Here is a 22519-nt window from a genome sequence, read left to right as displayed (position 1 = left end):
CCATGGCCGAACGGTTACCATACTGGACTGCTGACGCAGACGTCTCAGGTTCAATTCTTGGGCCGGAAGAAACATTTGTATGGCCTACATTTATTTGTCCCATGAGTTTGGGTGTAATTTGTGGTGGTCTATATGTGTGTCCATGGCACCCGCGACACAGGGTTTCCCGAGTTCGGGGCGTGTGCGTTATTATTATTATTATTAATTTAATTACAAATTGCTACCTTTCTTAGTCTCAACGAAAACAAGAGTGAGTTGGTCCTCCTCCTGTCGCGAGCGTTGCAGCAGGTTGGAGGCGTTCAGCAAATCCAGCAGGAACGACCTCTTTTGTGACTCTTCCACCCACACCACCTGCAAACAGTATAAATTTCCTCAGTTACATAAATTCGGTGTTATGACGAAAGGGCGAAAGCGCCATTTTGAAACATTTTTTCAGGGGAGCATGTTTTAGGTTTTAACGACTATTTTAAAAATATTTACGGTTTTAATTAAGTTTTAAAGTTGAATTTAAAACAGGACGTAAATACTTTCAAGCAGTCGTTAAAAAGTAAAACATTCTCCCCTGAAAAAAAAATCGAAACGGCGCTTTCGCCTACACTACAAAACACCGACGACAATGTAATAATAGTCAAGTATCGAACAACCGCACCAATTATCTGGTCGCAAATTAGGTAAACATACTATGAGTACAAGCACAATGGAATTCACTCAGGCGCTACTCGGAACACCTAAATCATTCTAGTAGACTAATTTTGAAAAAATTGTTTCCAAATTGGTTCTATCGCGAATCGAACCCGAGTCGTCCTGATCCAGCGCCCAAGGTGCAAACCGTTGGGCCACTGAGATTGACTATGTTGCCATATCTATTATTACAATGCTGTTTAGAAAGCGTCAAAGAGTAGAAAATAACTCTTAGAGTTGTTACACCGGTGACTTTTAGCAGCAATGCAATTGCGTTGATTGCATCGCTACACTTGCGATTTATAGGCGGTTTAATCGATGCAGTCGCGCGGTTGCACGTGTAAAGGGTAAACGATTAGCGACTGCATCGCGTTTGCATCGCTGATAAAAGACATGTGTAACCGCTCTTAATAAAATGACCCAATTTTGTCTAAATTTAAAATGTTAGTTGGATTAACCTTACCTTCTGAGTAATATTTTCAGACGTAGACCCGACTCGTCCTACAGCCAGGAACACGTAGTTGAAAAGGAAATCTTGCGCCAACACTTGAATCTGCTTTGGGAAAGTGGCGGAGAACATGAGCGTCTGTCGCTCGCCGGTCTTTGGCATGGTGTGACCCACGACGATCTTGCGGATCTGCGGCTCGAAACCCATGTCGAGCATTCTGTCGGCCTCGTCGAGGACTAGATGGCGGCAGTGGTCGAGCGCAACGCGGCCACGCGCTAGCATGTCGACGAGCCGGCCCGGAGTTGCCACGAGAAGGTGGCATCCGCGCTCCAACTCGCGGAACTGTTCGTGTATCGGTGACCCACCGTATCTGTCGAATAATTGTAAATAATTAGCCATATTCCTTAGATACAGCGTTAAATCTATTACCAAAAACCAAGGGATCGATATTTTTTTTTATGATACCAAATAACGGGACGAAGAAATCCTACACCTGGTGTTGAGCGACACGCCTCTCCTTAAAAGTTGCGATGCCTTTCAGAGCTATAAGTCTATTCTTTTTATATGATACCAAGTGACGGGACAAACAAGTCGTACGCCTGGTGGTAAGCGACACACCTGTCCTGATTCCTATACATGTAATTTCACCAGTACCCTTACCCTTCAAAACCGGAACGCAGCAATGCTCACATTACTGCCTGGCGGCAGAAATAGGTAAAAGATGGCAGTGCCTCTCTGGACGAACTCTTTCACAAGGAGTTCTACTTGTACTAAAAATCATTTCTTTCCTTGTTTTTTTTTTTGTTATAGTCGTCAAAATAAGAGGCACCTTTTGACACTTGTCATCGCAACGTAAATAAGGATGTGATCTAAATTATATCGGTAACCATATTAAACGATTCTCACGAGAAAACGATTGGAAATTTTGTGACTCGATCGTTTAGATTATTTTTCGGGTCATTTGTTTTCAGTTCTAGATGAAACAATTAACATTTAGGAAATGAAACTATTTTTTTTGTTGTTGTTGTTGTTGATGTTGACAGTCAACCGTGACCATGGGACCTGTAAAGGGCCCGAAACGTCGGTTTGTTCGAAAAAACAAGTATACGCGATTTAAATGCAGAAAAATCTCGCAACAATCGCGAAAACCTAAGAAGTCGACAAATTACCATTTATTTAAGCAATATAGAGTTTATATAAATAATAGTACCTAAGTATTTTAATTGATAACAATGACAACCTGTAGTTGTTGTAGTGTTAGTTACATAAACAAAGTTCACTAGAACAATCTGTACAAGTCAACTGACAAACAAATAGCAAAATTTTGAAACGAAAAAATATCTCATTTAAATTTTTATTCACTTTCATCGGAAAACGAGTCAAAATCATCAGTTGAGGCAGTATCACATTATCGATATCAACATCTTTTTAAAAAAGTCAATATTATAATTTGACTGAAATTAAATTGACTCGGTGAAATTCGGCGATTAATTTGGTCACAGCACTATTATTTAAAAAAATTAGATTGAGGACGTAACTGTTTCTGATGATTCATCAAACACCAAGTTTGAGCACTGCAAGTAAGGACGGGCGGGGAAATACGCACGCCCATAAATTTTCTTTTGAAGTTTAGCGGTAATTTTTCCTTCATCAGGTTTATTCTCATTAATCATATAATGTTATAAGAATGTAAATGATTCATATAGTATTAGTTTTCTTGCTTTGCTATTGTAGACTTTATATTTTATTTTTTGGATCGCTGACATTATTTAAAGGCGCATATAAATTCATCATATCAAGTAAATAGAACAATTTTCCCTGTGTTCCGTTGTATTGAAAAATGAAGCGGAGTCATATTAGTTCTTTACTTAAACATAGTCTGTCTTTTTTGAAGACAGAGTAAAATTACTTTTGTAGGGTTGCCAGTTTTAAAAAAAATTATGTAGTTGTTGTCGATAGTTTTATCGATAGATTGTGAAAGAAGACAAAATTTTACCAAAAACGACTGAATTGTGAAATGAAAATACGACGTTCTAATGATTACTAACTGCGTTATTGCCTTCTTTATTCTTATTTTGGCAGTTGACCCACTCGTACCGAGGTCAATTTTTATTCATATACATTTGAACAAGAATAGCCGAATATGATTATCTATATTGAATCAATTAAAAACAACTTTAAAATATGTCTCCTCTTTCTATTTTTCATAAATATAATTCTAAATACAGTGAACTTGTACGGTAGTTGGATGAATAATGGATCGAGGATGATTCAAATGAAACACGTTCGGCCATGTATTCCATAAACGTGACCAATATTGAATCGATGGTCAACAGAATATTTATCGACCACAAGCACTTTTCTCGTAAGCGGGCCACACTTTTGCGTAATGAACTGTCATTTTACTTCGTCTTCAAAAAGGACAGACTATAAAAAGCTACATAGCACCTTTAGTAAAATAACAGTTTGTAATATCCTATATTAAGGAAAGAAAATAATAATTATGTGAATACGTACACAACACAAGGTCGCACACGGGAGCGGTAAGCGAATTTCCTTGCCTCGTCGTAAATCTGAGTAGCGAGCTCACGAGTGGGAGCCAGTACCAAGCCCAGGGGGCACTGTTTGCGTCGGTTGTACGGCCTGCAGACATAAATACAAGTTACATAATACCGTAATGCTGGCATTAGTTCGACAATGTAGGAACATCGAGTATATAACCAGAAATAGAGACGAAATAAGGGCCATATATTCCTGGTAACACATTAGCGACACAGCTCTTATAAATATCAACTCCCGTTTGCACTAAAATATAGACAGGCCAACTACTGACCTGTGCGTACGTCTCCGTATATTCCAAAAAATATTCTGTATTTATTGTAATAAACATAATATCTCTAACAATGCCGTACTCTTCTATTTGGTGGTGTGGGAAAAACAGCAAAACATCTAATTACAAAACAAACGGAATCACATTTCATCGGTAATTAAATATTATACATATATGTAATTTTGAAATTTTCGTCCATTATAGCAAAGCTCAAGTCAACTGGTCGATTTGAAGTGAAACAGTTGACGACACCCATTGACGACACCCGTCAATTGTTTCGAACTCGGGCTAGCCAATCGGAGCGCAGTGGTCATAGTAATGATATGGCAGAATAGTTTTCAAACAAATTAAATGACATTTCGTCTCTATTTCTGGTTATATACTCGATGTGTAGGAATAACACTCACCCCATGTTTTTAACGGGTCCGGCTTCGTAAATCTGGTTGAGTATCGGCACGAGGAACGCCGCTGTCTTACCGGAGCCAGTCTGCGCACATGCCATCACGTCCCTGCGTCCGAGCACTATCGGGATCGCGTACTTCTGCACCGGCGTCGGCTTGTCGTAGCGGGCGAGCGCTATATTCGAGCGCATTATTTCTGTCAGGTTAACTTCCTCAAACTGTGGAAATATCAATACAGAATACTTAAAAAAACCAACCTCAAAAATTCGTGTAATTACATCTTTTTGCTAAGTTTTATTGAAATCGGTTACCGGTAAGTGCGCGAAAGTGGATTCATCTAATTTGCCACCCTTAGAGATGGAATATTTTCTTCAAATTTAAATGGGACCAATACCGAGGTATCCTCTTTCCAACAAAAAAATTATCATCAAAATCGGCCGGAGTTATCTCGTATCATACAGACAAAAAAATACAGGCGAATTGAGAACATCCTCCTTTTTATGAAGTCGGTTAAAAAGTAAAGTTTTGACTTTTATTTAACTTAATGCATTATACAAAGGCTAAATACATGCAGCTGTAGCTCAAAAACCACTGTGAGTTTATCCATCCACAAGCGATTCGCTCTAACAAGTATTTTTTTAGTTTTGTATTTACATTTCCCTTCTACATATGAGTCTTGAATGCACGCAGGCAATTCATTCAGTAATTTTGGTTAGTTTTAGTTAGTTGTAGATATATCCACCAAAAATTCCAATGTTTACCGATCACTTCTTCACATAAGCCACCATCGCGGGGTCTGACAGGGTCGCCATATAGTGAGTGAAGTTAGTTGTTCTAAATGTAATAAAACTAGATAATTGGATAACACGAGGTACGTTTATATTGTTCGATAGTACACTCTTGATTGACTGTCTGCATAAGACTAATATTGAGTCTTGTACTAATTTGGCTATAATAATTTAAACATTGTGTTGGCTACACCACTATAAAAATTTATTATTCTATTTCATTACGAATGTAACAAAATTTCAAAAAATATGGCAAAGGAACATAGTTATGCTATAATTGTTTCTTACGAAGATGGATGGGTAATGTAAATCGGACTCCAAATTAATTTGAGTTGTATTCTTCGGTTATTAAATGGAATAACAAATTACATTTTTATTATATTCGTTGCACACGTCTTGAAAAGGCAGTCAATGACAGGGCCGGCGCGTGCGTCGCGAACCACAGAATAGCGGCTGCTAGGGATGCGCCATAACAATAATAATAATTATGAGGAATACTGTCTGTTCGATTTTTAATTCATCATTTAGAGAGAGAGCAGAGGCAAAACTAGATATTCGAAATAATAATAACAGTTACCTAGTCTCAAACTGGGGAATGGCCTGTACTATGAGTACCAGTGCAACGGAATTTAGTCTGGGACACTGCAAACATCCAGAGCAGAATCAATTCCGAAAAGTTTATTTCCCAAATTGGTCTTAAAGGAAACAGACCCCGGGCCCTCTTCATTCAGCGCCCACGGTACAAACCGTTGAGCCACTGAGGTCGTTAATTAAAGAAGTACTGTATTGAATAAATACATAATGTTAGAACTTACGCTAGTGATGAAATCCGGTACGCGGTCCCCGCTCGCCTCCACCGGAATATCCTCGTATTTGGAGAAGTTAATGCCCGTGTTACCAGTGCCAAAGAGCTCCAGCTCCTGCCGCTCGTCGCGAGGTAGCGGGACTGTCCAGTCATTCTACAAACACAACATATATGTTTTAATTACAATCCACGTGTATCAAATAACCGGACAACATCGAGGTTTCATTTATAGAAATTTGTTACTAGTATTGACATGGAACTCTGACAATTTGAAACTGTCAAATAAGCACGTTTGCCCACTGCATCAGGGGGTCTACTCTCGATCTCCGTCTGACATCTGTCCGAAACAAACTAATTTTATTAATTGAATATAGATACTCAAGTCAGGACTTGAGTATTGCGGTGAGCACTGAAAATCATACTCAAGTCCTTGCCATTAGGGTCGTATTTCCAGTGCTTGAAATCATACTCAAGTCTGCTCAAATCCTGACTTGAGCATTGAGTAGAGTTCTGGAATACGGCCCTAAGACGACGATATGAAGGTTTTTCTACCGCACTGACCTCGTCCCTGCGAGTACTTGTTCGACGCACATCGTCGGAGGGCCAGCGCGAGTTATTGCGGTCATCGTGGCGCGGCTCCGGCTCCTTCCAGCGGTCGTTGCGCGGCGGCGGCGGGTCCTTGTAGTCGTCGTCGCGTCGCACGTCGCGAACCACCTCGCGCTCGCGCCCCATATCGCGCCCTCCCGCGCCAATTCCGCGTCCACCGCGCTCGCGTTCGCGGTCGCGCTCGCCCCAGCGATCGCTATCGACCCATCGTTCCGTGTCTCCATTTTGATATCCAGAATCACGACCTAAATCGGACTCTTCTGATGAATAGAAATAACCAGGGCAATTTAAATAACAGTTTACTTTAAGTTCAGCCTAAACACACCCCTTCTAACTATTAAAATGCTTATAAAAAAGCAACTACACATCTAATCAAACTATTATTCAATACAAAATAACGTTATATAAGTACTAATTCAATACAATCTACGTATATAAATAATCAGTATTAAATATATTAAATTTCTCTTTGCGTATAAAATCAAAATACTTAAATACTCTACTGAATTTAAAAAAAAATTTAAATGGCAACAAAAACTGTAACAAGACATCCAATTACGACAAAAAAGAGTACATATCGAAATGCATACACACCGCGGTCCCTGCGCGGATATCGCGATTCGTAGCCGCGATCGTGGTCACGGTCGCGGTCACGGTCGCGGTCGTCGCGCCGACCACCACGGTCGTAACCCCTAGAGCTGCCTCCGAATGATGGACGGGGTTCCCGCGACTCGGGAGGACGAGCGTCTAAGCTAGGGCGCTTAGACTCTTCGTCTGCATAAACAATCAAACATATCAACTATAGATGGGGCGGTTCATAATGAAAATAAAATTATAAAAAACTGCGCCACACAAAATGCGGTTTGCTGTCACGGCGCGTTCGTGGAAGCCAATACAACCCACGCCGCTCTTGTGTGGCGGAGTCGTAAAAGAGGGCTTATCTCCATCCCGTGGGAGGGTTTATTATTTCCTGTTGCTGTTTACGAACAAAACAGAGAAATATGTGTCACATTTTTAAACTTGCGAAATTGCGAAGTTTACACCTGTTTACCTGCTTAAATAACCATCTGCACTAGCAACCCTTAGCCTAAGCCGCCATTTTCAGACTCTTCTTGGCCATCGCGTCTAGACAAACTACAAATTAAGTGGCCAATTTTTGTTTTTTGTCTATCGGGAATTGAATACGAGATTCAATTCCCGTTAGATCAGATAAAATATTATAACAAAACCATTAAATTGACAATGATAATTAGTAAAATCTTTACACATTTTTATGTGCAAAGATTTACTTTTGTAAATTCTTACAATAGTTAAATTACTCAGTAAAATTTTAATATTCGATTAATAAAACAACGGGTTGGCAAAAAATGCATTCGGTTTTTGCCACTAGCTAGCTAACTTTAAAGAATAAAAGAAGTTTCTTTGTATAAAACGTTGCATTGTCCTTGGTGATTTTAAATAATACTGAATCGCGCATTTTTAGAATAGGCGGGAAAGTTTTAAGTATATAATTCATGAAAACGTCATAACTAGTGAAGCATAAAAAAGTTTTTATGTCATCATGATAATGCCAAGTCACGTACATCTTTACAAAACCGTCAAAAACTATCGCAGTTACATTGCGATGTGTACCTCATCCACTGTATCAGCCGAAATTTAGATTTCCACTTGTTTCGGTCTTTACAAAATTCTTTGAATGGACACGACTTTCATAACGAAAAGACCATTAAACGACGCATGAGCTGTATTTTATGAGACAGGATGTTTTATGAAAGGGGAAGTCTAAATTTACCCGAAAGATGACATAAAATTGTAGAACAACATGGCAATACATAATTGATTAGTCCGGTTTTTTTTTAATGTTTTTCATTTATATTTACTGTCACCGCATGGATTTTTTTACAACCCAATACATTCGGTGTACTTTTTAAGTATAACAAAACGGTTTTATCATATTTTATCGCAGGGGAGCAGCAAATGTGCCTCCATTAGAAAATTTTTTACACATCTGGTTATAAAATCCTAAATCATTATTATTAATTTGTTTTGTTTGCTGCAGTAGTTACCCCTATTACTAGGCTATAATCATTCATAATAAGCACGATCAAAAAGTTTCTAATTCTGTCAGAATTCCCATTTTTGTGAAAGAACATAAATGTTCAAAGCTGCCCCACTTTGAATTGAAATGAAAATTACTTATATATATCGCAAAATATTTTTATTAAATCTGTTATCAAAAATGTTTTATAATACGTATAAATGACCATTAAAGTTTCCGAAAGTAAGTTTAAATTTGAAATGCCCCCTCTTAACGTAGTCAAAGCTGTCCCTTTAATTTGTTCAAATTTGCCCCAATGGGTACTCTACAAAATAACAACTATTTTTCATGAGCAAAAACATTCAATGATTGCAAATTGTGGGTTTAGTATTTTAGCAATAAAACAATCCATACGACAAGCAAAGTTCAACTCACCATTATCTATTTTCTTCCAGTAATAATATCCTTACAACTATTTTTGACAATATTTACTTTTCAACCTCTCATTCAGTTTTAGGCGCGCGCACACTGGCTTTTGCCATTGCCCGGTATTGGGCTCGGTGTTGCCATGTTATATATATATAATTCCTACTACATTTTCATTCAAACTGACTGCGCAAACGTATTTATTCTAAGTTGCCCCTGTTCAAAGGTGCCTTCTCCTCTGCTCATGATAGCAAGTAACATCATCAAAAAAATCCTGTTAAAGCCTATAATATAGGCCATATTAAAGTTATATCTGATTAGATATAACTTTTGTCCGAAGACAACTCATTTTCATACTTCAATTCCGATTTCTGTAATATGATTCATATGATAATGAGAAAATAACACTAACGGATAGGATGCAAAGAAATATGCAAAGCTGTACAAATAAGACTGATGACGACTTTGATACGCCATTGATTTAATTAGTCGAAGAGATTCTTCCACTGAAAATAAAAATAGTAGTTATAGTTATCACAAACTAGTTTTAACAATAAAAAACTTGTTAAAAACATGGTATGACCAATCCTAGTGATTCATTTGACAAAAGACAAACTTATACAGCGTTCCTAATAAAAACAAAATAAAACAACTCCTTAACAGCCCTGCTGTCCTTGTTATTTCAGTATTTTTCGAGATACTGGTACCTAAAGTTTTTTTTGCTTGTAAAAAACGTCCATTACGCTGATTTTGCTTAACAATAACACTGAAACTACATAAGATATAAAAACACCGATTAGAGAGGGTTGCAGTTCTCGTTTCGCTAGTCTGTTAATAATTCAATATCGCTAAAAACGTTGATACAAAAATAGTGAACATGCATGTTACAATGTAATTTTGCAATTTGAATTCAGTTTTCAAATTTCACTCTAAATTGATATTTGAAAAGGTTTTGGTTGTACAGGATGCCAATAGATGGCTTTAAGCACTATGCTATTTTTAAAACGAGATGTTAAGTTTTTCCTTTGCACCTTAAATAGTCGAGTAAAGAAAGTATCGATGATTGGAATTTCATGTGTGTACTACTGGAACGCATTGGAGGTAATTTAGCATGCGGGGTGTGTACGTGTTCCTACCGAACCTCCCGTGTTGACTTTTCTGGAAAACTACAAATAAAGCTAGGCACATTACTTAAATAATGACATTTATTTAAGTAATGTGCCTAGTGACTTTAAAGTCAGAACTAGCCCTTCGTCGCGGGTAAAATATAACAATAAACGACATATTTTTGGTCGATATAACGCTCAACGGATATAATTAATTTATGATATACAGATATTTGACAGATTTATCCTTACATGATATAAAGGTTACATTTTATATAAACATTTCAGATATAACATTCACTGAGTGTAATGTATTATAAAGGTAATCCCAGCGGTTTTTATGTGCAATGACAAGCGCAGCAAGAAGTATTAGGCTCGAAAACAAAAAATAATCTTATAGAACTGATACTTCCCCTAAGTTAGATTAGGTTAGAACTGCGACTTTAACGCCAATACTAAATTTCGTTGCGAAATCAGTAAGAAATAAATTTTCATTAACTCGCAAATTACAGAGAACTTTTATTATCTTTATTATTATTAATCACACTCAATTATTTACTTATAACCACTACTTAACTTAACTGCCTTGGAGGCCGAACGGTTACTATGCCGCCACGCAGAGTTCCCAGGTTCGATTCCCGGGCCGGGAGAAATGTTTGTATGGCCTACATTTATTTCTCTCGTGAGTTTGAGTGTAATTTGTGGTTGTCTATGTATGTGTCCATGGCACCCGCGACACAGGGTTTCCCTAATGCGGGGCTATGTTGAGTGTGTGCGTTATTTATTTATTTATTTATGATTTACTTATTATATCAGTTTATGTCAACATAAACTATCTACTTTTTCGAGTTCTTAGGTTTTCGTTTGTGTTTGAAAAATAAATATACGCGATTTAAACCCGGAAAAATAGTTTTATTTCCTATATCTACTTTTTGACGGTAAATAAAATATTTTCCATATTTGTTATTACCCTATTTTTAATGTGTCAACAAACTTCCTGTACTATTTGATAAAATACGTACCGAGAAGTCAATACACCCGGCTGTAATCTGTATGGCCCACATAAAATTAGGCTACTGTGTATATCAATAGTAATCTATTTTAAGTTTTTAAATAAAATCTTTATGTACGGAGAGCTGGGTTCAAAATAATTAACAAGGGTGCATACATGATAAATAAAAACAGATAGGAACAAGTTTACAAATTAATACATAGTTTAAATACAATATAATATAACATATAATAATACATGAATAAGTATATACTTATATAAGCAATCTATATACACATAAATACACAATTTACATATATACATAGACATATATATTTAATGTATACAGACTAATGGATGTAGTTTGAGACTCCAACATGAAATCGCGTACTAATTGCGTCAAAGCTAGCTTATTCGGCGCTTTTTGAATATGGGGCGGCAGAGCGTTCCAGAGTCGTATAGTTCGTTTCCATGAATATAATACCATCAGAGTAATTAAATAAAAAATGAAACCCACATTATAGTGTTCCATTTTAAACAATGCCACTAAACAACACTACGCTCCTTAACAACGATTGAATAATAATGAATTTTACAACACAACAAAATGCGCGCGAAAAAAATACGGCCCGTTTATTTGCGCGGAGCGCCGCCGCCGCTCAAATCTTGCTAATTTTCTCATACTAATCTTTTCTTTCACGTGCCGCGCGGATAAGAAATTTCTCTTTCGCACTCATTGAATTCAGTACTGAACTTTGTAAACAATTGCTGTTCATTGGAAAGCATCGCGAAGCTCTCCACTCAAGGGTCAGTATGCTATATTATATTAAAGAGAAAGATAAAAATCTAATTGTATGTTTGTCGCTCATTAATAAATATATTTTGGTGGGTTGGATAGGAGTGGGAGTTCACTGCACCAGCGCTTCTTAGGACGAGCCGCCTCTGATACCAATTCCAATAATTCTGAAATTCTAGACTTTGCTTACATTTGCAAACTACTAAAACAAAGTTGGTGATAAAACTAACAATTGCATAATTTGTTTTTCTTCAATTATATCAATAACAGGACAATAGAAAACTTCTGCCACGAACACTTTACTCGCCGAACAGTGAACAAAAGTTATGTTTTGTAGCTAATTGCTTCTCCCCTACTACGTATGAACTCCGATCAGATAGATATGTATTGTAATTTCTTGAAACTACTTTTCACTCAATCCCACTAATGCTCTATTGGATTGAGGTCAGGACTTATGGCTGATTATGGAAAAACAATTGTATTTGTTATTATTAATGATACAAAGAACGAACACATACAATGAAAACACTTTTTTTGTATCGCCTCAATGTGGCTACCGCTCTACCAACTCGGCTACGAATCGAGCCACCAGACCTTACGAATTTCTCCATGTGCTTCTTGCGGATCTTCGTACTAGTTTTTTTTCATTCTAGCGTAATTATAGAACTTATCTGGATTTTGTTTTTTATCTTCGTGATTTCAGTGAAATTCGCCTTTTGTTTTCTTTGTATATAGTAGGGTTTAACATCTTCTTTTGCCCCATAATACCTCATATTTAATAAAAGAACTACTATAAAAAAGTCACGTCGCAGTATCGACATCGCGTGCACACTCGCGACACATCACTATACCGCCGCAAACCGAGCGCTCTGATAGCTGGCATCGACAACAAGCCAATTTGTTTGTGAGGCTTTCGCTGAAAGCTCACGTCAAAACATTGTAGCGTTAAGGAGCGAGGCATTATATAGCCTTCTAATTTCTTCTAGTAAACTAAAAATGTAAAAATAAAATTTATTCACACCCTGTTTTTGTGTGTGGTTGTTTATTTAAGAACCCTATTTTAAGAGTCCGAGTCCGCTGTAATCCAGACGTTTCGAAATAAATAAGTTATTATTATTTAAAAAGGCACATTATTCTACTTTGACTCAGCTGTTTAGCCCACTTTGCTAAAGGATGTCTTTCTGAGCCCTCAGAGAACGTAGAGTCGCCTCAAATTGCCGCAGCCAGTCGAATTGACACTCCAATGCATTACAAAGAGCTAAGCAACATAAACTTTATCTTCTACAAGATAAGAGAGAACGAAAGAAAATATATTTATATGACTACCACATAAGATATAGTATAAGGTTACATTTTTTATAAACAAAAACTGAAAAGGAAATTGATGCGAGCAGCGCCGAGGTGCGCAACGTGCACATTGCAGAATGCAATAATGTAAGAGAACATACATTCTCTATTAAATAAAGATTTCTTTGTGTGTAAACTAACAAAAGAGTAATGCCGCGCTGCGCGTCCTGCCGATGCAAAGTGTAACTTCAACTCTCAAAAAGAATGTGTGCTTATTTGAAAGAAAGGCTGACATTTGCTGAGAGACGTTGAGTTGCGTAGCGCGAACTTCGGAAATAGCAATGCAATACAGAACTTTGCTTCTACTAAACAAAGTTAGTATTTATGTAGAAGGCCGCGCCACGCAGCGCTACGTACTGCCGTCATTCAGAAGCTACGGATAGCGGCGCAACCGGTTTTTGTCAACCACGAGTAGAAACCATAAAAATATTAACTCGATTGGACGTGTTTATAAACAAAACCGAATATGTCATTCTCTGACCGAGTTAACAAAAATTTGTGCCTATTCATTCAACGGTTTCATGCAATTCATGTGTTTGCGTTGTATAAAACAATAAAAATTACCTAAGTATTTTCGAATTATTTTTTGTAATGGTTTTAATTTGGTGTAGGATATTTTTTTCACTTCATCTGAATAAAAAAATAATACTCCATAACCACGTCCATTTGCCACTCGAGAGTTCTACTCCGACATTTGGAAACATTACACCTCTAAGTTTTTGGAATAAAAAGCCGGTGGCGACATCCGACATTAGCCACTATAATACACTGTGATTCAAAGTAGCAGGCCCGCAGTTACGTTATTATCGTCCAGAATGACCAACTCCGTTTTCCTACCCATAATATAACACTTAGGGCCAATAAAACAGTGTGTCTCACGTCGAAGTTTTGTAACATATTAACGTTTTCTTCTCATTTTTATTAACTCCGTGGCCGCACGGTTACCATGCCGGACTGCCACGCAGAGGTCACCAGGTTCGATTCCCGGGCCGGGAGAAATATTTGTAAACATTTATTTTTCTCGGTAGTTTGGGTGTAATTTATAGTTGTCTATGTGTGTCCATGGCACCCGCGATACAGGGTTACCACAGTGCGGGGCATAGCCTATAAATAAATAACGCACACACTCAACATAGGTTGAGTATTTATTTATTATTATTTATTTTATTCATATATCGTCCAATAAATTAGTTTACATTAGTCTGTAAACCGGACTATGCTCCAGTTATTCATGGTCAAACGTGTGATCCTTATAAGGCACGATGTGCCCTTGTCAATATAGTAAAAGAATACGTATTCTGGATCTATGTAAACTTTCCTGGGGGTCGATTGAGAATCTTACGATAACTCAGTTGTCGACCTATTCGATTTGATGTCGTACGATTTCTTTTCATTTTTATTCACAACATCAACCATCAAACAACAATCATCAACATCAACCATCAACAATCATCAACCGAAATGACGTCACACCTACGGGTGTGCCGTCATTTCGGTTCGGGTTCGATTACTCGAACTTCTCGACTGGCAAAGGCTGCGAAAGTATTTAGAACACAGTTATCGAATGAAAGTTACCGAACGTCCTTTTGTTTCCAAAGCAAGAATGGAATGTGGAAATCTCTTACTTTTTTAAATAAATTCTGGATTGTGTTCAATTTTATTAATTTATTTTAATGCGAGACTAATTAATGTATTCCTATATTTTAGGCCTTTAAAATCTTAAAAATGTATATAAAAGGATTCTCATTTTTCTTATAATCTATTTCACCGATTAACTCTGTAAACGCTGTTGGATAACGATATCGTATCCGAATCCGAATCGAACGTTTAACTCAAATGTTCTGAATAGCTCGGAAAGCGCCCTTCGACTCCAGAACGATATCCAATCGAACGATTCGGTTAAAATATCGAAGAGTTCTATGCCTGTCGTACTTACTTTCCTTACATAGATAATAGGGCCAAAGTAGCCTGTGTAACATGTAGTCAGTCACAGAGGCTATTATGGCTAGAATTATTCCTAATTCTCGTGTTCTAGCTACAAACTAAGGTCTCCAGATAGCGTTCCTACACGTTTCGGCTAACCCGTAGCGACACACCATGGCGTATTGCCACCTATTTTGTAAAGCTCCGTATTCCATTTTCAGATGACAGCCAGTTTTTTGCTCCTTATTCTCATGGAAATCTGCCTACGAATGAGTACTAGAGTTTAATCAACATGACAATCCATATTTCAAGTGTAATTAATTTGAATTGAGGAATAATTTTCGGCACCAAAACCGAAACTAAAGAAAAGAACTTAATGCGATTGTTAATGGCAAACATTTAAACGGCTCTCAAAACACACGACCAGTAAGAAATTCAGCATATTGGTTTTTTAGCGTTATTTCTTTCATGTTCTTTTTTTGTGTCACGTATGCATATTATGGCTTAGTCGATGAATGGCCAATTCGCAAAATGGCTACCAGTCTAGGAAAGCCCAATTCGCAAAATGACTATTTCGATATAGGCCCAATTCGCAAAATGGCCAATTCGATATAGGCCTAATTCGCAAAATGGCTAATTCGACAAAGGCCTACTTCCTAAAAGGCCCAATTATAAAAACGGCCAATTCTTAAAATGGCTAATCTGCAAAATTTATTTTGCCCTTGCGTGAGGGATATTTGAAAATCGTAGTAATTATTTTCAATGGGATTTTATTCTAAAAGTCGCGCGTTAAAAAGTTTTTAATACATTTTCATATAATCTTATCCATGTTTGTGACTTTTGAGTTTCTTTTGTATTATTTTATTTGTGACAAGTTTCATAATGGCAGAAAACACATTTATTTTCGACAAAAATCAAAAAGGTAATGAAACGTTATTACTAAATGGATACAGGTATAATAAAAGAAACAGGACAAATAAAAATCAAAGTACGTTTTGGAGATGTGCTAATAAAAATGAGTGTAGTGGATCTATAACTATAGATTCTACCAGAACAAGGATACTAAGAGCACCCCGACACGTCTGTGAACCTGACCCAGACAAAAACCAAATTTTTATCAAAATGAGTGAACTCAAAAACAAAGTATGCCAAAATATGGGGCCAATAAAGGGAATTTTCGATAAAGAACTGGATAATATGTCAGGAACTATAGTTACTAAGCTTCCATATTTTCACACTAAAAAAGATTCTCTTTATAACGCCAGGAAAAAATTTTTACATGCACGTAGATTAACATTCCAGAATTTAGAAGATGTGTATGTCCCAGAAGGATTGGCAGAAAATTTTCTTGTAGCCGAATCTTCCATCCATCTGGGAGCACAGATAAAATAATAGTTTTTGCTTCGAAATTATCGAAAAAGATTATACATCGTGCCTCAAAAATGTGCTTATACGGTGATGGTACATTCAAATGTGTTTCTCGTCCTTTTTACCAATTATACACCATCCATATTGACATAGGTTCTGACGAAAATACCACAAATATTGTTCCAATTATATATTCTCTTCTTCCGGACAATACTCAACTCACGTATACGCGACTTTTTAAATTATTCAAAGATCGGCTTGGACTAAATATAAAAAAATTTAAATGTGATTATGAGGTGGCGGTAATGAATGCCGTTAGCGAAATTTACCCGGACGCAAAGATAACCGGTTGTTACTTTCATTACCAGCAGGCTATTTGGAAAAAAGCAAAGGAAATGGGTTTAACTAATTGTAAGGAAAATAGAAGAGTCATTCGGATAGCCGCCGTCATGCCTCTTTTGCCCCCACGTTTTATACCGGAAGGATGGCAAATCATTTATGGGAAGATAGAAAGTCTGTCTTATGCAATGAAAGATTTCCAAAAATATTTAGAGAGACAATGGCACCGCCTGACCCCAACTTTATTAAGTTCAACGTCAACGCCACCGGACCACCAATGCTATTGAAGGTTGGCATCGCCGCCTAAATGTCATCATTCCGAAACGTCCCAGCTTATTTCACTTCATCCACAAAATACGAGGGGAATCAAAGCATTTTGACGTAAAAATTAAGAAAACATTATTTGAAAAGCAAAGAAAAAATCGGGCAAATAGAGACATTATGTTTGATAAAAAATACAAACATATTGTAACAAAACTAAAAAGGCACGAGATAACGGTGCAGGACTTTTTCAAGAAAATTATTTATTTACAGTTTTTAATGTAGTGTGTATCCTTTTTCTCTGATTATTTTTACTTATTTTATTTATTTTATTTTAATTATTTCATTTATTTTATTTTCTTTATTTTGTTTTATTTGTTTTTTTTTCAATAATATAATAGTGCGCACTTGACCTCCATCTCAACTGATGGAAAGTGACGATGAGGTCGACGATAGAGCAAGCACACTTAAATAATGTCTAATCACTCTCGCCTTGAAAAGGCCCAAATTATAACGCTCAGGAAATAAGTCAGAAGGCATGGAAATCTACACCATAGCAGTTCGCCATATAAATGTGGAAACATAACGAATCTTTGGAATGTATATTCCAAAACACGTTTAATTTGTGTATTTTCTTTATTTTGTGTTTTTTTTAATTTCATTTATAAACGTAGAATTTGTACAGTATTTTTTTATTCGATAACATGCGGAAATCGGAAACCATAGAAGATACAAGGATTCTGTTTTAGGACCCATTGAGTTTCTTTATGTGAAAACGATTTTGGCAAAGTCAATTTTTTGGTTAAGCGTAAGTTGCCCTAAAAAATTAATAAGATTGAATATAATTGTCTTTTAGTGCTTATCGACTCAGTTTCATAAAGGGATCGTTTTAATGTTTGGGACGAAAAAAATCGGGACAGCAGAAGTTGGTAATATTAACTTAATAACATTATATTAAATGTGACCAACTTCTGCTGTCAAGATTCTTTTTTTCAATACAATAAAATCATTGTTATAAGAAACTGAGTTTATCAATTTTATTCATTTTGCATAAAAAATCCATTGACTTTTGCTTGTTCTAATGATATTTTTTTAAATTGTTATTGTAAAGATGATGAAAATGTAAACAACTATTCTATTTATAAAGACCAACTCTCAGAGTTTCTTGCTCATTCTTCAGTAGTAGAGCGTACCTAATCAATGATGATTTTGTTCAGTATTCGTTTAGTGGTAAAATTTTTGTTTTTTTTGGTGTCAAGGTGCGAAAATAAATATCCTGAAATTCATTTATGCAGTAATTATTTCAACCTCTAGGCTATACGCGCATTTTCACAATTGGCCATTTCAAGAATTGGCCATTTTAAGAATTGGCCTTATCAAGAATCGGCCATTCCAAGAATCAGCCATTTCGAGAATTGGCCGTTTGTAGAATTAGTCCATTGGAGAGTTAGCCATATTCAGAACTAGTCATTCCGCGAAATAGCCCTCATTTTAGCTAGTAGCCATTTTGCGAATTGGCCATTCATCGACTAAGCCCATATTATCTACTTTGCCAAAAATCGCACTCCCTTTGTATCGTAACATATGTATAACCACATTTTATCAAAGACTTGAAGTTGGGTCTAGTTTGTTTTGAACTGTTCAACCTGTCATAGAATCAATGAAATAAAATTAAAACAATTGAGAAGTTACAATTAATAGATGTGATAAGATGTGATAATAAAGCATATTATAATTACGTCATAACAATTAATTGAGTCAATTCTCACACATTTTCCTTTTAATACTATTGCAATTTATGACATGTAAGATAATAAATATGTCCCCCATGCAGCATGTGGAAAGCGCTGCGTAGAGCGCTATACAGAGGTATTTAGGGCTATGCAACGCGAACTGCCGCTATCAGCGCGGTGTTGCAAATTTATTTGTTAAACCATTAAATATGGAAAAATATTTGCTTAACCAGTTTATTCAACATACAGGCAATAATGGGCATTGTTCACCATTTTTTACCTATACATAATAATTATTTTTTTCGAAAATGTAGACTATTTTATGACACTAATTTGAATATTTTATCATTTCGTAGCTTATTTGCCTTGTCATGATTTTTTGATTTTTTGCAAGTTATTTATTTGGTGACGTCATCAATGGCTCTATAAATGTTAACCTTTGCGGCAGGGAATATTTAAAAAAGTAAATTGACATGTCTCAAAATGCAAAAAAGAAATTCTAACCTATAGATATATTTCGTTACTTTTTGTTCTCTGATATTTCTTTAAAGTATTGGGGTTTTATCGTTCTACTATTTTCGCACGCGTTTTTGTTTTTTCTTGTTTTATTTAGTGCAGTTATATGACCGACGGAATCATGAACTTTCTAAAAGCAAAATCTCGTAAATTGCCTAAAGCCGAAAATGTAATGATTATGGCATACATTTACTTAAAATAAGCTTAATGTAGCAGAAATAAGAAGAGTAAAAATCGTTCAAATGTTGAAACATCTATATAGATTTAAAACTAAATAGCTGTTGCGTGAGCCGGAAAAATGGAGCAAAGTAGTCACCACTTGGTACCCACGTGGTGGAGAACGTAATAGAGGGTGTCAACATCAAAGATGGCAGGATGAGCTGAAGCTAACCGCAGGACCATGTTGAAGAAGAGTAAGTAGCTCGTGATAGAGCGCACTAGAAAGGTCTGGATGAGGCCTATGCCAAGAGGCAATCTGAGTTAAGCGATACTTATGATGCAAAAATTTAAAATGCAACGTAAAATTATAATGTAAAAATATTAGTAACTCAGCTAAAAAGCTTTCATCTTGCTATGAAGCAAGATGAAAGCCATAGTGAAATGAAAACTTTATACAGCTACTGTGTAATTAGATGAGAGATATCTATCGTAGTGGTCCAATATTAAAATGAATATTATAAATGTGACCAAATGCGTTATTGATTTCATAAAATTGATTAAACATTACTACTCATTAGTTATAAAAAAAATCCCATTGGCCAGACCAGTCTGACCAACGGGAAACACTGGTTAAATGTATCTCGTGAGCTTAGAGGATGGAAAAAAATAAAGGAGTTGCCCTATTTACGGAATAAACATCCCTACCTAGACCAAAAATGTCCACCACAAATGGCGGATTTCTTTAGTGTTGTACCATAATCATCGATAAGTCAACATGGACATGCAAATGCATGGCTTGAATTTTGAAACTGTTTTATCACAAAAAAATAAAACATGTAACAACATTACACCGGCAAGTGTTATTTTTTTGTCTATAAATCATACAATAGCCCAAATATCTGATGGAATTAGACTCGTTTAAGTAGTTTATTCATAAATCTTGCCGAATTTTGCTTTGTTAGTATATTTCGAAGATTGTTGATAACGATTATTTTGAGATAGTGTTGTTCTTGTTAGCAGACATATTAGCGATATTCTGTTATTGAAAAAAATCACTACGAGGTTCGGATGATTTCCACTTTTTCTACTGCCGCAGCGACGCATTTTAATCAATACTTAATTGTTTTTACTGTCAATATTTTTGTCCAAATTTATTACAATTCATGCGAATAATTCAATAAAACATTTGGACAACCATTGGTTTTGACATTTCATGTTACTTCCCTTGACAACCGGATACGGATGTCAGAGGGTACTCCAAAAATGGTTAAATTAGGACAGTTGGCATTTAAGATGACGTTACGTATTTTCGATTCCCGTGTTTGACATGAATCAATGTAGTGCTATCTCTTTTGGCTTACCACGGCCCACAAAGACAATAAAATGTTTATGTTTCCAACGTATACACACATCAAAAAAAGTTTGCGATCACTTCGAAAAACTGAAATATTTTTTGTTACTGTAGATTATACTATGATTTTTTCTTATTTTTAGATTCTTTATTTAAAAATAAATTAGAACATAAAACAATGACCCCGTTCAATTGTTTTTTCATATAAAAAGGCTTTCAGTCCTAGCTTACGCTCATTCAGAAATCTGATTTAGTCAATTATAAGCGATTCAAGATATTTTTCGCGGAAAGTTGTGATTGAAAAAATGCCAAGAGGATTATCAGAGGTTTTACGAGCTAGAATAGTAACTTTGAGGGAAGAAGGATACACCGCGAGAGTAATAGCACGCAGACTTGCTATATCCCAATCCTGTGTCGTGGCTACGTTGGAGAGGTATCACGGAATGGGGAATTTAGCTGACCGACCCCGCAGCGGTCGCCCAACTGTTTTGACAGCTGCCCAAAAGCGCTATATTAGATTGCTGGCAGCCCGTGATCCAACAATCAACGCCACTAAAATAAAAGCAGAAGTCAGGGCCGCCTCTGGGCTTGAAGTTAGCACGCAGACCGTTCGCAATTGCTTGCACCAGTCTGGATTACGAGCACGGAGGTCTTGGCGAGCTCCGCTCAATTCCCGGCAACGTCAACAACGAAGATTGCAGTGGGCTAGACTTCGGCAAAATGAAGAAGGTGAGGACGAAAACATTTGGCAAAACTGTCTCTTCGTTGACGAATCCCGAATCAGCACTCATCCAGATAACCGACGTGTCCGTGTCTGGAGAAGACCAGGCGACCGTGAAAGACAAAGAACTGCCACTGGAACAGTTCAGCAAGGCGGAAAATCGGTGTCCTTTTGGGGTGGCATTATGATTGGAGCTAGAACGCCTTTGATCCCGTATCGGGGCTTCATGACAGCAGACATGTACAAAGCAGTTGCTATTGATGATATCGTCAGACCATTCCGAGTAAACCATGGGCACCAATTTGTACTGGTCGATGATAATGCGCCCGCACATCGAGCTCAACGAGTCAATGCTGCTCTTCAAGAATACGATATCACACGATTAGACTGGCCTGCCGGCTCGCCCGACTTAAACCCAATAGAGCACGCGTGGGATGCTCTTAAACGAGCAGTATGGAACCGTGAGCCACGTCCCCAGACAGTTCCAGAGCTCAGGGAAGCCGCTATTGAAGAATGGGATAGGTTACCCCAGGAAATGCTGGATAACTTGATCCTCAGCATGCCCAGGAGGATCTTCGCATGTATTCGAGCCAGGGGAGGAGTTATTTTATATTGAATTCACACCTTTTAATAATAAATTGTTGTTTAAGTTTAATTAAACAGTCTTTTTCTTTCTATGCAATTTCTATCACTATTACATTATGATTAATGGCTCAATTTTTTAAAATAAATAATAAAAAATAGTTTTATATTTTAATTTCAAACAGGGTATTCCTATTTAAAGAAAGCATACAACATAGATTTTTTCTTGATAAAGTTAAATTTAAAGAATTATAGGAGCTTATGCTATTGATCGCAAACTTTTTTTGATGTGTGTATATGCAT

At 36.6% G+C, this 22519-nt stretch overlaps 1 protein-coding gene across 4 annotated transcripts in view; it reads right to left on the bottom strand.

The window, feature by feature from the left end:
* The window catches only part of LOC113232792 (putative ATP-dependent RNA helicase Pl10), a 33629-nt gene that overhangs the window by 4191 nt on the left and 6919 nt on the right, over window positions 1-22519 (bottom strand). For 3 of the 4 annotated variants that reach the window (XM_026467584.1, XM_026467586.1, XM_026467587.1), the window contains exons 3-9: window positions 7154-7333; window positions 6515-6819; window positions 5964-6107; window positions 4367-4578; window positions 3647-3772; window positions 1145-1499; window positions 225-351 (exon numbers count right to left, since the gene is read on the bottom strand). In XM_026467584.1, coding sequence (XP_026323369.1) covers window positions 225-351; window positions 1145-1499; window positions 3647-3772; window positions 4367-4578; window positions 5964-6107; window positions 6515-6819; window positions 7154-7333 — 1449 coding nt within the window. The remainder of the gene's footprint in view (window positions 1-224; window positions 352-1144; window positions 1500-3646; window positions 3773-4366; window positions 4579-5963; window positions 6108-6514; window positions 6820-7153; window positions 7334-22519) is intronic. The other variant, XM_026467585.1, reaches the window with a different exon arrangement.

The sequence above is a fragment of the Hyposmocoma kahamanoa genome, unplaced genomic scaffold, assembly GCF_003589595.1.
Source record: "Hyposmocoma kahamanoa isolate Upper Pololo Valley unplaced genomic scaffold, ASM358959v1 78, whole genome shotgun sequence".
In the NCBI taxonomy this organism is placed as follows: Eukaryota; Metazoa; Arthropoda; class Insecta; order Lepidoptera; family Cosmopterigidae; genus Hyposmocoma; species Hyposmocoma kahamanoa.
The sequence above is the reverse complement of the archived record's forward strand: the minus strand, read 5'-3'. Positions and strand labels throughout refer to the sequence as shown.